This window comes from Salarias fasciatus, chromosome 15 (assembly GCF_902148845.1).
Source record: "Salarias fasciatus chromosome 15, fSalaFa1.1, whole genome shotgun sequence".
Classification (NCBI taxonomy): Eukaryota; Metazoa; Chordata; class Actinopteri; order Blenniiformes; family Blenniidae; genus Salarias; species Salarias fasciatus.
In genome coordinates, this window is record NC_043759.1 from 11,799,057 (window position 1) to 11,814,555 (window position 15,499).

Consider the following 15,499-nt stretch of genomic DNA (forward strand, 5'->3'; position numbering starts at 1 on the left):
CCGGCGGCCTCTGAGCACACCGGTGAGTATCCGAGAGATCCAGACACACTCTGGGGGGGAGGAGAGTGAGGTGCCTGCCTGAGGGTTCTGCATAATGTGAGTCCAGTTAAATCGCTCCCGGGGGAATTTATGGACGGCGGCCAAAGGGACATAAATCAGCCGCGGCGCCGCAGACACAAGATCTACAGTGGAGCCGTGGCACCTGGGCGGCAGGTAAATAAACACTAATTGGAGTGGGAAATTAACGCTTTGCACATACTTGCACAAAGTCCAACTTCAGACTCTAAATCACTCGCGGTGTGAGGTTGTTTTTCTTTCTTTTCTCCCTCCACAGAGAGTCCGTCCGTCGACCTGACACGTCCAGGCTGAATTAGCAGTCACGAGGAGCTCAACCGAGCATGTGACAGCATTTTGTGCCGTGTGTTGCACAGTTATTGAAAAGCTATTTCGAGTCTGAGAAAATCAATTTGAAGAAGCGTAATCGCTGCACCGATCTTGACCCGGAATGATGAAAAAAAGAGTTCATCAATGAAAGGCTGCGTTACAAAACGGGCGCTTGAGTTTTCAGAGGCGCGGGTTTACCAGGAGGTTCCACTGACGCAACCCAGCGAAAAAATAAATAACTAAATAAATAAATAAATAAAAGCTTGAGCACTTTTTTAAATTCTGTCTTTTCCCGGTCGCAAGTCCTCGAATGATATGGACACCGAATTGCAGGAGTAACTCTTCAACAAGCAGGTTAAGCCACTTGTCACAAGCCGCCATGCTTTAAAGTGATTTACAAACAGCTCCCAGGCTTTGCCAAGCAAAACCAGACAGACGGGAAACTATAAAAAGTCATATCTGCTTCCCTCCCCCCCTTCTTTAATCCATGAATAAATACGGCTTTGTGATCGTCTGTCAGGTATCGCCTTACGAGAGCATCGGCCAATCAGACGCAAGAAACTGCTTTGCGGCATAAATAGCCGAGTGTTTCACCTCTGAGCGCGTCCAGTGTCACGTGTGTGTGTGTTTTCGCTGCAAGCTGACAAATAAACAAGATGTTCAGAAGGTGTTGAGTTATTCCTGTAAACAATTAGATCGACCGGAAAGCTGCTGCACAACGAGTGGAAGGTGTCACGAAAGGCGGTGGCAAACGCTGCATCCATGATCAGCCATAACATTATGACCACTGTCAGAAGGAAATATATGAGGCAGAAAGTGAATATTTTTTTGATCAGTGTATATATTCACGTGTGTCAACAAACATTTGCAATCACTGTACTTCATTGAATGAAGCAATCAGATTTGCACTTACGTTTCCATGTTGTCGCCCTCCAACACGGTCTGCACGGGGAGGTAACCCAGCCGCGGATGCTTAGCAAAGTACTTCTTCGATCGGAATTTGTTCTTCAGCACTTTGGTGAAATCTCGCATGTCCTCGCCTGATGTTGTCTACAGGAGTAAAGACGGGAAGAAAGAGGAAAAAATAAAAATTAAAAAGGTGTTTTTGTTTCTTTTTTTTATCAAACTTTTTTCAAGAGTAAATGCTAGCTTAAGCATTTCCTCAGACTCTTGTGTGCACATAATAATGATAATCCATAGGAGCATTTGTATGGAAGTAAATGCGCTGGCTAATTAGATACTTACGAAAGGTGTTCCTTTTGCAGAAGTGGTTTCTGCTACGCAAGCAAACAGCAAATTACCACCAGAGTCTGACCAGAGACCGAGAAAATCCTCAGACTAGTGCTGAACACACACACACACACACAGAGCGAAAAGCGCAACTCTCACAGCTGACAGATAGACGGAAATGAACAGACTGCATTGAGTTCACTTGGATTATTGACTAATCCTCACATTTTAAGATGCTAGCCTGAGCTAGACAACAGCAATTATAAAACAATTGCACTAAAGCTGCTGAGGAATTTGTGAGTGTGAGTGAGAGCTGCATCCTCTATAGCGCGGCGATATTTAGGAGTTGGGTTTCTTGAATTTATCAGAAAAGGTAATATGTAAACATGAAAGTGAGGGGCATGGAAGATTAGATCCCCAGAGTCGGAGCTGAACTGAGTTGATGAAATAATGATGTGGCTACAAACGAGGCCACCGAAATATTTGCTAAGCGCAGCATTAACAAGCGGTCAAAACCAAAACCAGCATCTTGTGTAAAGAAAGGCAAAAACACTGCAATTACAGCAAATCCACACAGCAGAGCCTCCTTTTTGTATGAATTTTTCAATGTCATTAATAAGCCCAGTGGTAGTTGAGGAAATAAAAAGAACCCAATCAAATAGCAACAATAAAAAAATAAACAAAAAACCCCAGTATGGTAAAGAGAAGGAATTAAATCTCACAAGTCTCACACTGTTATTCGATGTAAACTTGATGTTCTCGAGCATAAAACTCAAACACAATTTTGTGTGGGTTTGGAGTGTAAGATAAATACAATTGTGCATTATATACTGATATATTCGGAAGAAATAAAAAAAACAAACAATAAAAACATCCAAAATAAAGGTGTTGAGAGAAGTCGGGCTGAACTGTGGGATTCAAAACGACACAATAAACTGATTCAGATGAGTTTTTCATTACATTTTCCTTCGCCAGGAGGAATACAACTGTGATCTGCTGGCTTAGACTTCTTTTCAACAAATCTCCACTATATTGAGGCACAATAAAGCTGCTTATGAGTTTCGCGTAGCCTTTTACTGAGATTTCAGTTAGCTGTTTTCAAGGTTTCCCTCGGCTGTATGATCCACTTGAAAAGAAAGCAACAGCGATTCACTTTCTGTCCTTTAACATTTGGCTTTATTGCTTCCTTTCTCCTGACACAATTTCCCGTCGATTACACCGACACGTCTACCGTACACCGTGCGTCAGCCGCGGCCATTTTTCAGGGTGACGGCGACAAGCCCTGGCTGTTTTCCTGACAACGGGCTCCAACTGTACGGCTGATAAGCATCCATCTAATCATTTCACACAATCTTTTGTCTTGTGACGTAGCCGCCACGAGCTCTGCAGCATCCAGTCGGCCATTATCAGCGTCTCTTTTCAAATGGAGGAGCTCTCTGCCACAGTGATTACTCCTCTCCAGCAAAAATCACCCTCATTGTGCCTGTAGTGGCTCCACCCCAGCATCCACTCCAAGCGAGTCAAGGAGGGCTTTTCAGTGTTTCTCTAACAAAGGTAAAGATACATGCAAGGTGCACGACGTGCGAAACCAGAGCGAGAGATAGTTGCAGAGGAGGGGGTTGCTTTTATGATTTATAGATAAGTAAAGGTAACGCCACTTCATTGATACATTAGGAAAACAGAATTTAATGTAAAGGTAATAAAATACCACTTACTGAATAAGTAAGGGTGTGAAAGTGTATAACAGTTGCACCAAACGTTCAACCTTTAAGTAGCAGAAATTAACAATTTATTACCCAATAATCCCAATATAAAGCGGGCTCGTATGATGAGATTTGGATGAGTAAATGACTGATAGTTAGCTGCTTTACCTGACACTTAAAATGCATTGATTCGATGGGTTTTATTTACTCTGCTGTGAAAGTCGTGTTTCCGACTCTGTCTGGGGCTTCATGTGTTTTTCCGGCTGTCTTGTTTTCTCATCCTGAGTGCTAATGGCTAACGGCGCTGCTGGCATGTGAGATGCACCTGAAGTTCCCCGGTGGGCCTTTCACCTGATGGAAGCACTGGGTGCATCAGTACTGGGTTTTTCTCAACTCCCAGATCGATGCATTTGGTATTTTTGATATTCAACGTGACAAAAATAAGTATTCAATTTGCGTCTCACCATCGGGAACGCCCTCAGTGTGCGCCCGTCACAACCTGTACATGTAGATGTGCTGAATTTGAATCACACCTCATTACAGTTATGAAACATTTAAGTTACTGCAGGTAAAATCAATAAGATTCCTGACAGAACGCATAATAAGGCTGATTTCATGACGAGATGAGGCTCAAACAAAAAAAGAAAAAAAAGCAAAGGCAAACAGTTGACCTCCCTCTGATTACCGTCGTTCTTCCTAATGACAATCAGTCCTGAATGATTAATTCACTCCAGCGCAGCGATAATATTTTCGCAACAGGTAAAGCATTTGTTGCCGCAGCGGGGCTGAAAATAAGATACCGTTCGTTCAAAGGTGGAGCAGTCGGCTGCTGGCTATCTTAACTCTCGGAAGAATGATCACCGCTCACTAAAGCTGCCGCTCGCAGGTCAATATCTATCCCATTTGCAAAATTGAAAAAGCAAATTAAAAGACAGAAATGAGGAACATGGAGAGAAACTTGAGTCACTCAGAGTATGACGTGAAGCAATATTGAAAGAAGTTAGCCGCAAGTGAGGAATCCAAATTGAGAAAGAGGGAGCAATGTTCAATTCTGCCGCTCTCCCTTTTTTCCAATATTCTCCTCTCTGAGTTGTAGTTAAGCGAAATATTGCTTTCTGACAGAAATTATAAAAAAGACCCAAGAGAGCCTCGAGTATTTTATTATTTGTTCAAGCGGATTCAAATTAATCCAGAGGCCTTTTGGGAGGACGGATTGTGGGACAAGTTGGTAGAATTCTGTGCAGCAGATCTCAGAGATAAATATCTGTTTACATGCGTACAAGTCCAGGAAACACAGAGATCCGACACCATCAACGCTAACCTTGCTCTGTGTCTGTGGGACTGCCAACAAAGCAATCCACCGTTATGACTGTTTCTTTGTCAGCTTCGTTATAAAATTCACAGTTACTCTGAGTCCCATTTACTCAGCGATGGTGTGCGGCCAACTCGGCTGCAACAGCTCATGGCCTCTGCTGGCCTCTCATAAAACTCACTTTCATCACTTCGCGTAAAGATCTGGGAATAGAGGTTTCAAGATGGACGTCGGGACAGAAACAATCAAGCCGGCGCAGCTCGAGAAAGTAAATGAACTCCCAACTTTGTGGTCTGGCCCCTCCAAACAAGACGGCATCTCAGAGATAGTTTTCTAAGTTTGGAGAGGAGAAAGTTAACTGGGCTGCACGGAGCACTGACCCGAGCCCTACCCAGCACCTTTCGGATGAACTGGAAAACCAATTGCGAGCTAACGGCTCTATTGATTGCACAACATGACTGAGCTTGACTGCAAGACGGACTGAGAAATCCCTCCAGCGAGACTTAAAAATTTCATCCTGTCAGCAAAGCGTGGACACCTTTAGTGCCAGATAAGGCCGGGAGTCTTTAAACGCTGCGCAATAAACAAATATTGTTGAGACTAAGACGGGAATGAAAAACACTGGTATGCTTTCAGCGAATATGGGAGTGGACTGAATTTATGCAGGAACTGAAAGTCTCCAGAAATACGTCAGTTCTTCAGACAGGCGCGGATCTGAGGAGTCACTTGACATAAAGCAGAAATACGGTTCTGGGGGCAGCAAATGTCAGAAATGTGACGTGTAAATTTGAGTGCTTTCATTAAATGGCTCAGAGGGCTGCGCGGAAATGTGGAAAGGAGCTGTGAGATATGAGCGACTGAACATATGTCAGAGTGTGTGTGTGTGTGTGTGTGTGTGTGTGTGTGTGTCTCACCGGTGTGCAGTACTCCACCATGGGGTAGTTGAGCTTGTGGCCCTTGGCGGTGCGCCCGGAAAAGAAGCAGCTCTGACACACGTCGTAGTTGAAATGCTTCAGACTGCGATACCTGAAGAGCAGAGGGAGCGAGAGGCGGGAGGTGAGTCGGGAAGTTCTGTGTGTCGGCGGCACTTTCGTGTCCTCAGGTGATTTGGGTGTGTGTGTGTGTGTGCCTGGCTTTCTCGATCACACGAGAGGAAATATCTCCCTTATAGGGACAATAGATAAGATTTAACTGTGTGTGCTCAGGATGAAGCTCTGGAGGAGAAAATATAATCTATTTCCATGTGACTAAATATTAGCGCTATAATGCCACCTGTTACTCATCTCCAGTCTCACAGAAGTCTCCTGAAGACTCGACTGTCACTCTCTCATCATCCTCAGCTCGCACACGTTCACACATGTATGTAAAATATCCTGGCAGAGTGACAGACTATCGGATTTCCAGCACAACAGTGAGCAACAACAACTGTGGGGACGCTGTTCCCAGCAGTCGTCTCAGCCAGAAGGCCGTTTAACAACTAAATTGAGACAGCAGCCATTCAGACATAATAGCTTAAGTCTTTTATCTCTCTCTCCTCTCCAGCTCTCCCAAGGTTAGCTGACTGATGAGAGAGGAGAGAGGCTCATATATCAAAGGATGCAACAGTGCGCACGACGCCACCGAGTCAAATGCGCCATTTACATATTTGACAAGTAGCATATTCCTATAAGAGAAGGAGCGCTCAGTCACCTTCGTTCAGGACAAATTAAGACAGACGGACCACAGGCAGATTTAGTTAATTAACGGAACAGTTCAGTCGGTACATCAAAGGCGACTGCACCTTATCTGTTAAGAAAACTTTTAACATTATAACTTGATCAGGTAAGTATTTAAAGATTGGATTTTCCCTGGAGTTTGTGCAACGTGTTGCTCTCTGCACACTGCCGTGTGTCTCTGAATGGCGCTGCTACTTTATTCACGTTCTTCGCTGATTATTTTGGTACACGGCAAATTTTGAGACATTCAACCTATTTGGGCACTGGAGTGGATTTCATTCATCCCACATCATAGGAATGATAAACTGCGCCATGCAAAGCCACAGAGTTTTAATTACTGCTTTCAGGTCCAACTATGGCAGTGAGTCTGCAACAGGACAGGTCTGCTTGAACGCACAGGAAATGGTGCATGTTGAACGAGGCTCAGCTGCTTGTTAACGACCCCGCAAAATTTGTAGCTGATGAGTTGACATTTATCTAGTGTAAACACGCTGTTGACACGTTATCCATTAAATTCTGAGTGCTCCGTGATCCCTGCACCGAGCTGGGTGAAAAACCGTGAGAGACAAAGAAAAAAAAAATTCCATCTATCTGTACCAGCGCCGGCGCCATGTCTCAAGACCACACAAAACGCCCGCGATGCATTTTCCTTCCTCTTTCTCTCTCGCTCCCTGCCTTTCCCTCCTCATGTCGCTTGCTCCCATCCATCAATGACAGAACTCGGGAGATGTGTGCTTCATCAAATGTCTGAATGTGTTTCTCTTTCTGCTGGCAAAGCAAGGAATGTGAAGAGGACGTCCCTGCCAGCCCGCTTCATTTAGCTCAGTAACAATCCGGCCTGAGAAAAAACCAGGATCCAAGTGTGGTCAGGCGAACACTGGACCCTGACAAAAGCTGTTGATCCTCCTTTCTGAGTGTAATTCATCAAGGGGTGACTGAGAGCTACAGGTGTGTGTGATTGTCAGCAGCGCCGAGTATCAGGTGTGGATGTTCGTCAAGCGGCTGGTTGTTTTTGAACTTTTTCCGAACGCGGCTCTGCGTCGCATGTTTGTGTGTCTCCTCGTGTTTGTGAGAGCGTCGGCATGTTTTAGTGCGAACCTTGGGATGGTATTTAGTCAGTGGTGTATCAGCTGCTGACATTTAGATAAATGCCTGCCCTCCAGAGCAGATCTGCCCTTTATGCCCAACCAGGAGAGAACAACGTAGAACAGTGCCATACTGGGTAAAGTGTGTGTGCGAGTGTGAGTGTGTGTGTGTGTGTGCACTGTTACAAATTGCACAGTTCATTACCGCTCTTCATTTCGTCTGTTCCATAAATGCCAACTTAAATGCTGAATTACGAGCGCGTGGGGGCGAGCGTGTTTACCTGAAGCCGACGATGGGACACTCCTTGCAGATGTTGCACTTGGCCTGATGCTTCGCCGTCTCCGCCGCCGCCACTCTGTGCAGGACGGGAAGCCAAACCATGGACTGCGGCTCCAGGCGCATCCAGTCGATAAACTGCCGCGGCTCCAGCTCCACCTTATTGGTTACCTGGTCGTAAAAAAAGAGGAAGAGTTAAGAGTTGGGAGGAAAAATCAAAGTTTATCCGGGTTCAAGTTTTAATAAACGGAGCGAATAAACTGAAGTTCCTGGGAGGATTGTGCAGAATAGACATTAAAAAAAAAAAAAAAGCTGTAAGTCTTGACTTGTTACCACACAGCTAATAAAGATGCAGACAAATTTAGGATGACTATACACATTAAAGTGACAAGTCCCAAAGGAGTAATACGGCTTTGAATTGTGCACCAAGACTAAAAAGAACTTTTACGAGCTCCTTATTCATGTTTATTAGTAGAAATATCTTACAGTAAACATTGATTGATTTTTACTCCCTCCGTGTCCTTCTCCATGACCATCGCTGTGCAATCAGCCATGAAGCTCTGAGCAAGTAACTGTGAAAATGTCTCCTCACTCCTACTCTTAACTGCTGCTTAACACTTTCCGGGGATGTTACTTTCAAAGTAGACGGTGCTTTGAAAACGCTTCAGAGGCCGTTTGAACATTTAAGGATGGTTTAAATTCTTTATATCGCTGGAGAAACTATAACTCTTTATCAACTTAGACAAGGTTTGATCTATCCATTTTGAATTACCTCTCGCAAGAAAACCCTACCTGCACAAAACTAATGAATGCGGCGGTATTTTTCAGCGCCATCTTGGATTATAATGAGGCACTTGGAAAAGCCAAACAGAGAGAGTGAGAAGCTTCGACAGAGCCGCTGTTAGAGCTAAACAAATCAAAGGCAACCTTTCCATCGTCTCTGACAGACAAAAAGGGCACCAAATGCAACAAAGGGCAGAATACATTCTGCAATAAGAGGAGAGAATATTCAAATGGGAGAGTGTGTGTGTGGGTTCCCCCTGATCCTTTCTCAAGGCTTATGGCGCTCAAGACTATAGAGGGCTCTGACTTTATTAGCATATCCTCCTTAAAATAAATTCACACGAGCAGAAAGAAATGCGTTCAAAACCTGGAAATTGGAATGAGGGATTCAATTTTTCAATTAAAATTCAGTTGGTTTTCAAAACCATATTCAAGAGTGAGATAAGCCCACATTCTTTATGCGAACAGAAAAATGTCTTCACAGCACCAAAAAGTGTTCTCAGAAAAACAAAGACAAAACTGGTACAAGATGGCAAAAGTAAACTTATTTAAGTTGTATTCAAATTCTAGCAACCATCCTTTTTTTTTCATTTTTAAGTTGCACAAAGAAATGCTGGTTTAAGAAAGACTACATGTTATTTTTTTGTTTTGTTTGTTACTTTTCAAAGAACTATTTTTTTAATCATCCAGTCCTGTCTTTTATGCCTTAGCCTCAGGGAATAGTTCTGTTTTTTGTTATCTGATGCACTTTGGGTATGAAAGTTGTTATATAAATACAGATTATTGACATCACGGAAAAAGAGAATAGAATGAATTGTTGTCTTGTCCGAACAAACATGTGCGAATGAATGAATATGACTGAATGAAAATGGCGTTAAGTGCCTTGAGACTGCTAAAGTGATGAAAATATGTTCCAACAGTGTCGTCCATAAACCATTTGACTAACTGGTAAAAAACTGTGATTGTTTGCTTTCTTCTTCCTGGTTTGTGGGACATTAGCTTTGGAAGATCGGGTTACGGCTCTGGAAAAGATACGGGAAACCTTCAGCGAATTCTTCACCCGCTGACGTCTGAAATGGTCTTCGCACCCTCCACCTCTCAGTTTGACCTTCCCCTGCACAATCTCTCCGTCTCAACTTTAGTCTCATCTTCGCCTTCTCTCCCTCCTCTTTAACGTCTAATGGCAGAATTATGGCACTTACAGATTAATTACCGCCGGGCTGAAAGGATGGCTGGGCGGACGGACGGGCGAATGGGAGGAGGGCGACGGAGGGACAGCGAGAGAGAGAGAGAGAGAGGCCATATTCGCGGCGCCGCAGCTCATTCATCACGCGCCCATTAAAAGAAATGGACTGGGTGACTGCGCGGTCACTGGCGGGGCAAAGTGACACACAGGTGGCACTGGATTCCGCTCGTCCGTGTGCATGAGTGTGTAAATGAGAGCGCATGAGGGAGGGAGCTCTTGTGTCTGGTTTCCACCTGCCAACCTGGTTGGATGATTAAATGATTAATGGGAAAGTGGACTGCAGCTGGCAAACCAATTCACCACCAGGTCTGTCAGCCTTTCCCAGTGTGCATTCATTCCTGTTCACTTCTTCATGAGCAAAGGCGTGTATGATGACGAAGAGCACGAATTCTCTGCCAGGCAGTAAAAATTTTAATTTCTTCCCTTTGCATTGTTGGGAAAGATGCAAAATGGCCCCTCGCTGCTATTTTGGGGGTTTGCGGGCACAGAAAATTTATAGCATCCTAATTTTAATGTTTGGCTCCCATTTATGAGCGCTGAAGCATGCGCAAGGAGAGACAGAGTGAGAAAAATGAAACGGATGCGCCATGGGATGGAGACATCATTAAATGCCGGTAACGTCCAGAGATAAACCCCGAGAAAAGTGGTTAGCTGGCTGCAGTAAAACACCAGAGGACAGCCAGCAGAAGACTGGAGGCTATTTGAGGTTTCATGGTTGGTCAGCAGAGCCTAAATCCTAAACGATTTTTACAGGATGGAAAGAGGCAGATGATAGGAGGCTGGGGGGAAACACGGGAAACTGAGGTGTTTAATGACAATTAGCTCTTGGAGGCAGTGCTGAATCCTGATCTCGAATAGCAGCGACCATCCTGTCCAGAACAGTTACCGATATCAGACCCCTTTCAGGCTACTTTAGCAAATCCGTGGTTGGTCCGACTGTAAAAACTCCACATTAAAAAATACATAAAGACGGTCAAACCCGTGGGTAAGAGTTGGCAGGGATAGATCTAGCTCTTTGCAAAGCAGCACAACAGCCTCACTATCTTGTTGGAGCTTACGCTGTGCAAACTTCTGGGTACTGGATCAGATTAAGTGCTGATTCACATCGCAGAGAAGCTCAGTCAGTGTGACAAACCAGAGGTCATGCATGAAATCTTCTCTGGATAAATACCTCAGATATTTTTCTTTTTTTACAAGCATCTCTAAGCCGTGAGAGAAGGCAGAAACATAAAACTGACAGGGAATATCCCTCAGACATACATATATAATTCTTTTTTAAAGGAATCCTTGGGCATCTTTATTTTTGAATAGGCCAATATAACAGACTTATATATTATTCAGTGTTAGTGCTTACAGCAGTAATAAAAGCAGCTGGTGAGCTTCTGCTTGCTGAGTGACCCCAATGATAAATTTCACATGAGCATTTTGAAAATCTGTTTTCTACTGTGAACAGCATCTGTGACTATTTCCTTAAACTCCTGTTTACTGAAAGATTGAAAATCGCTACATTTATGGTTTAGTAACTCAGTCTTCCTGACAGAAATATGAAGGAAAATATCACATTTATCTCAATATTTCCCTGAATTGAGTGCAGTTTTATTATCATCTGATCATTATTGGAATGAAAGAATGTTGAACTGAAGAAGGTCAGTAAAATCCATCTTAGATTGGTAAGTTTCATGATTCAGTCCTCACACAACCTGCGCAGCTGAGGGTTAAGAGCCTTGTCAGGAGCCCACAGAAAAGACCCGTCGACCGTGATTCTAATTACAAATGTGAACGCATGTCTCTGCTCCCTCCACAGGCTGCTCTGTGCTGCCAAAATGTGTAAATTACTCCTCATAGTAAATCATCCTGGTCATTTTAAACATTAAAAACCTGATATCTATTGAAAATACTTGAAATCACTGTATCGATGTGCTTATTTCCAGAAAAAAAAATCATCAAAAGCAGACACAGTGATTGAAAGTAGAGACATATAACTGGTCCTTCATGAGAATTTATGAGAAAGAAATCGAACATGAGAGAATCCTGTGGAGGGTTAACAAGTCTGCACCTGTTTGACCGATTCTAATGATTGTAGGCTCTAAATAAAGTTTAAATCTAGCTTTTCTGTTTGTGTGAAAACAACCCATTTTGCATAAGTAGTTACAAGCAGCTGAACTGACGTCACCTTTATTTCCCCCTCTTGTGACTAATTACGTGTTGCTGTATCCTTTGAGAAGTGTGTGTCCCAGTGTGTGCGTGTGTGTGTTTGTGTGCATTTCTGTGTGTACGTACATGCTGGAAGCAGCTGCGGACACTGGGCTCGATGTTGGATCCCCCGAAGGCGGCCACCTCCCCCAGCTGCCTGGGGATCTGGATGGCCTCGTGAAGCAGCAGGCCGAGCTGCCTCTGGTCACATGTGTCACCTGCCGACGCAACCTGGCTGAAGAGGTCTGCGAGGGTGGAGGAGTGAAGCGGAGTGAGCAAGAAGAGAAAAGAGAGAGAGGGAGTGGGATACAAGTCTGAGCGTGTGGGTGATATTTCCAGTGAAAGATACGGATAAAAATAGATGTAGGTTGAGAGAGAGTGATGTATAGCAGGGAGTGGGAGGAACAGTGTACTATGTATATGTGGGTTGTAGGAGGTTGGGAGGATGCAGAGAGAATCGGGAAACGGTTGCATTTTTTAATCTTTCTTCTGCCTTACTTCTTTCGTGCCAGACTTTTTATTTTTTTCTTTTTCCTTTCCCACCCAGTCTAATCTCTCCCTCTCTGCCTCTAACTGTCCAAGACCTCAACACAAAGATTGACAGGAGTGTTCAGGATATGGCTGCCAGCCTGGTGACACACTGGCTTGGCCGGTGAACGTGTTGACAGCATGATTCCTTTTTTTTTTTTTTTCCTTCTTTCTTTCTTAAGATGAAGCCATGAAACATCGCCAGAGCTCATGCAAAAAGTGAGCGAGGGGGGGCAGAGACGGGTAATTCAGAAAAACAGTGAAGGGCATGACAGGTCTTTCTGCTCCGCTTGCAGCTGTCTTTGATCTCTGTGTGAAGCCCAGCCCGGATGCCAGCCCCTGTTTTAGATATCTGTGTGTGTGTGGTTGTGTGTGTGTGTGTGTTGGTGTGTGTGAGAGACTGTGTGGCCATGCGCACCTCTGACTGCAAGTGATCAACCCCTAAATCTCCTACTGAATACATGTGACACACTCCACGACTGATTAGGTGGATGCATGGACCTGTGCGTGCCCCGGCGCCGCTATTTGCATGGGAACAACAGTCAATGACACTCCGAAGAAAAGTAAAGGAGTTGGGATGCAATCAACCGTGCTTGATACCCTTCTCAGTCTAATAGAAACTGCCAGTGGAACGAATAGGCTCAGGGAAGGAGTCCATGCGATGGCAAGAGAAAAGGAGGAAAAGGAGAACAGGGGAAGGCGAGGTGCGAAGAGAGAATGTAAGCCAGAGTGAGTGAGAGAGATAGGACAGAAAGCAAAGGGGACGTGTTAGACAGATGAACAGTGGTGTGAGCAGCGACAGCGAGAGACAGCGGAGAGATAAAGCAGCAGAAACAAAGAGCAGGAAGCCAAAATGACAGTCTCCTCCCAGTGCAGCAAGCCTATATTCACGCTCCCTAATCCTCAAAAATAAATCAGAATGGAAAATTAAATAAAGAACAGGGGGGGGATGCGTAGGAGGTCTCTCATCCAATTAGACGAACCATTCCAGAACTTCTCTCTCTCTCTCTCTCTTACTGTGAGTTTGATTAATACTGCTGGGATTACAGCTGTGGTGGAGTGGCATGGGATGAAAGCTGGCCAGTACAGTGGTGGTGGTGGTGGTGGTGGTGGTGGTGGGGTATTTAAATGTGTGTGCACATCAGCAAATACATCACCTTCTCATTGGCACTTACATTTGTATTTCTCCTCCAGGTGCCCCTTGGAAAGAGACAGCAAGCCGATCTTCATGGACAGGACGCGGATCTTCCCGCTGCGGCCGCTGCAGACGAGCCCAGAGAGCAATCAGTCATGTGTGCCGTGGGCGTGAAGCCTGTCTCACGTCTATGTTTGTACGCGTTCAGTTCATTTCCAGTCTTAATTACGTACAGTAGGAATGACAGAAAGTCGTAATGCACCTTGAATAGGACGGCCCTCCAGCTGTGAAATTTATAATTGCACTTTTCATGTACAGACATTTTATAGATTAGTAAGAGTACTAACAAAATGTGGACGCACACATGATTGCACAGGGAGTGCTGTATGTTCACACTGTTCAGGCTATATTTACAAATGTGTGTATGTATGTTTGTTCCCAAAGAAACACAGCAAACACTCATTTGCATGCTAATGAGTGGGGGGGAACTGCATTTATGCATAAACAACAGAAACGACTGGCCGATCTGATTCAAGAAATTCTCAAAACTAAATTCCGCATGCGATGTTCTGGCACTCTGATGCCGACGTCGCTGTGGGGAAAGCACGTTGTCCGACCCATAATCCCTGTCCTGAATGTGAAGCAGGCGGCTCACGCACGTGTCGTAAACGTTGAGCAGCCAGTTGAGACACATGTCGACACAGAGCGGCACGTTGACCAGGTCTTTATGCTCCTGCTCCAGGCCGTCGTAGATGGACGTCAGGCAGTTGATGACGTCCGGAACGGTCAGCAGCTGGCTGTTGTTGGTGAGCTTGTGCTGCTCGAAGGTGTTCTGGGCAACGCTGAGGTCCAGCAGGTCCACTGAGGACAGGGTGTTAGAAAGAGAGATGGCAGAGAAGAGAGGGAGAAAGTTAACGAGGACACGGAGACAGGGCCATCAGTAATCTTTCCCTACTTGTTCACTCAGTTTCCAGCTGAAACACAGTTTTACAGAGAACCCCATTAAATCTGGAAAGAGAGTGAGGCCAAAAACTGTGACGAATATTCATGGAAGTATTTCAACAATACAGTTATGAATCACATTTTGTCCAATATAGTTCAAAACTACTAAGTGTGTTGGCCTGTTGGGAGCATAGACAGAGAGCAGTGCAGTGAAATATTGATTTAAAACAGAAATGTGAACCAAAAAAAAGATAAACAAAAAAAAATAAATAAAAAAAACCCCATCAGAGTCAGGCTAGGTGCAGGATGTTTTTGCCGTAATCTAATCTGTTGCCTGCATCTCCACTGACTGAAATAAGAAGACATATTATTTATATTTCAGTATCTCAATTATGGTAGCATCATGTTCTGTCCTGTAGGTTTCTCTCGCTCAGTAATGAAGCTTGAATGTAGGGGAGACTGAGCGAAAAGGCAGGAAATTAAGCAAGACAGGCTCATCCACATCCAGCAACTTTGGGAGAATATCATTACTGTGAAGGAGACCAGAAGAAAAACATGCTTCATTTGTGTCCAGCGTCTCTTTATGGTAAACAGTGGTGTTACTTTCTTTGGTAGAAAAGCTGCACGCGTCTCCTTCTTCTGTCCTCGATGACCTTCTGATAGGAGCAGAGACTCGGAGCACGGACCAATCGCAGCCAGGAGCCCGTCACACCAAACAGCTCGTCTCTCCTGATGCCCCTGTCTTTGTGGTTGTTACTGTTAAGATTACTCTTTGTTTGCTCAGAGTTCTCCGCCATGGGAACTCCGGCTCAACGAGCTGACTCTTGCTTTTGCTTCCCTCTTTAATATTGCCGTGATTCCTTTGTGGTTATTATTGTTTTTGTTTAATTTGAGAATAACCATGTTGGCCCCTTTGTGTTTTCAAAAGATGCCTTATTTGCACATTCAGTGTGGTTTATATTTTCT

At 44.4% G+C, this 15,499-nt stretch overlaps 1 protein-coding gene across 6 annotated transcripts in view; it reads right to left on the reverse strand.

Annotated features, from left to right (window-relative positions):
• utrn (utrophin) overlaps positions 1–15,499 on the reverse strand; it is a 186,967-nt gene that overhangs the window by 24,847 nt on the left and 146,621 nt on the right. For all 6 annotated transcript variants that reach the window (XM_030110917.1, XM_030110918.1, XM_030110916.1 and 3 more), the window contains 6 exons: positions 14,251–14,452; positions 13,632–13,717; positions 12,016–12,173; positions 7,711–7,877; positions 5,544–5,655; positions 1,298–1,434 (listed from right to left, as the gene is read on the reverse strand). In XM_030110917.1, coding sequence (XP_029966777.1) covers positions 1,298–1,434; positions 5,544–5,655; positions 7,711–7,877; positions 12,016–12,173; positions 13,632–13,717; positions 14,251–14,452 — 862 coding nt within the window. The remainder of the gene's footprint in view (positions 1–1,297; positions 1,435–5,543; positions 5,656–7,710; positions 7,878–12,015; positions 12,174–13,631; positions 13,718–14,250; positions 14,453–15,499) is intronic.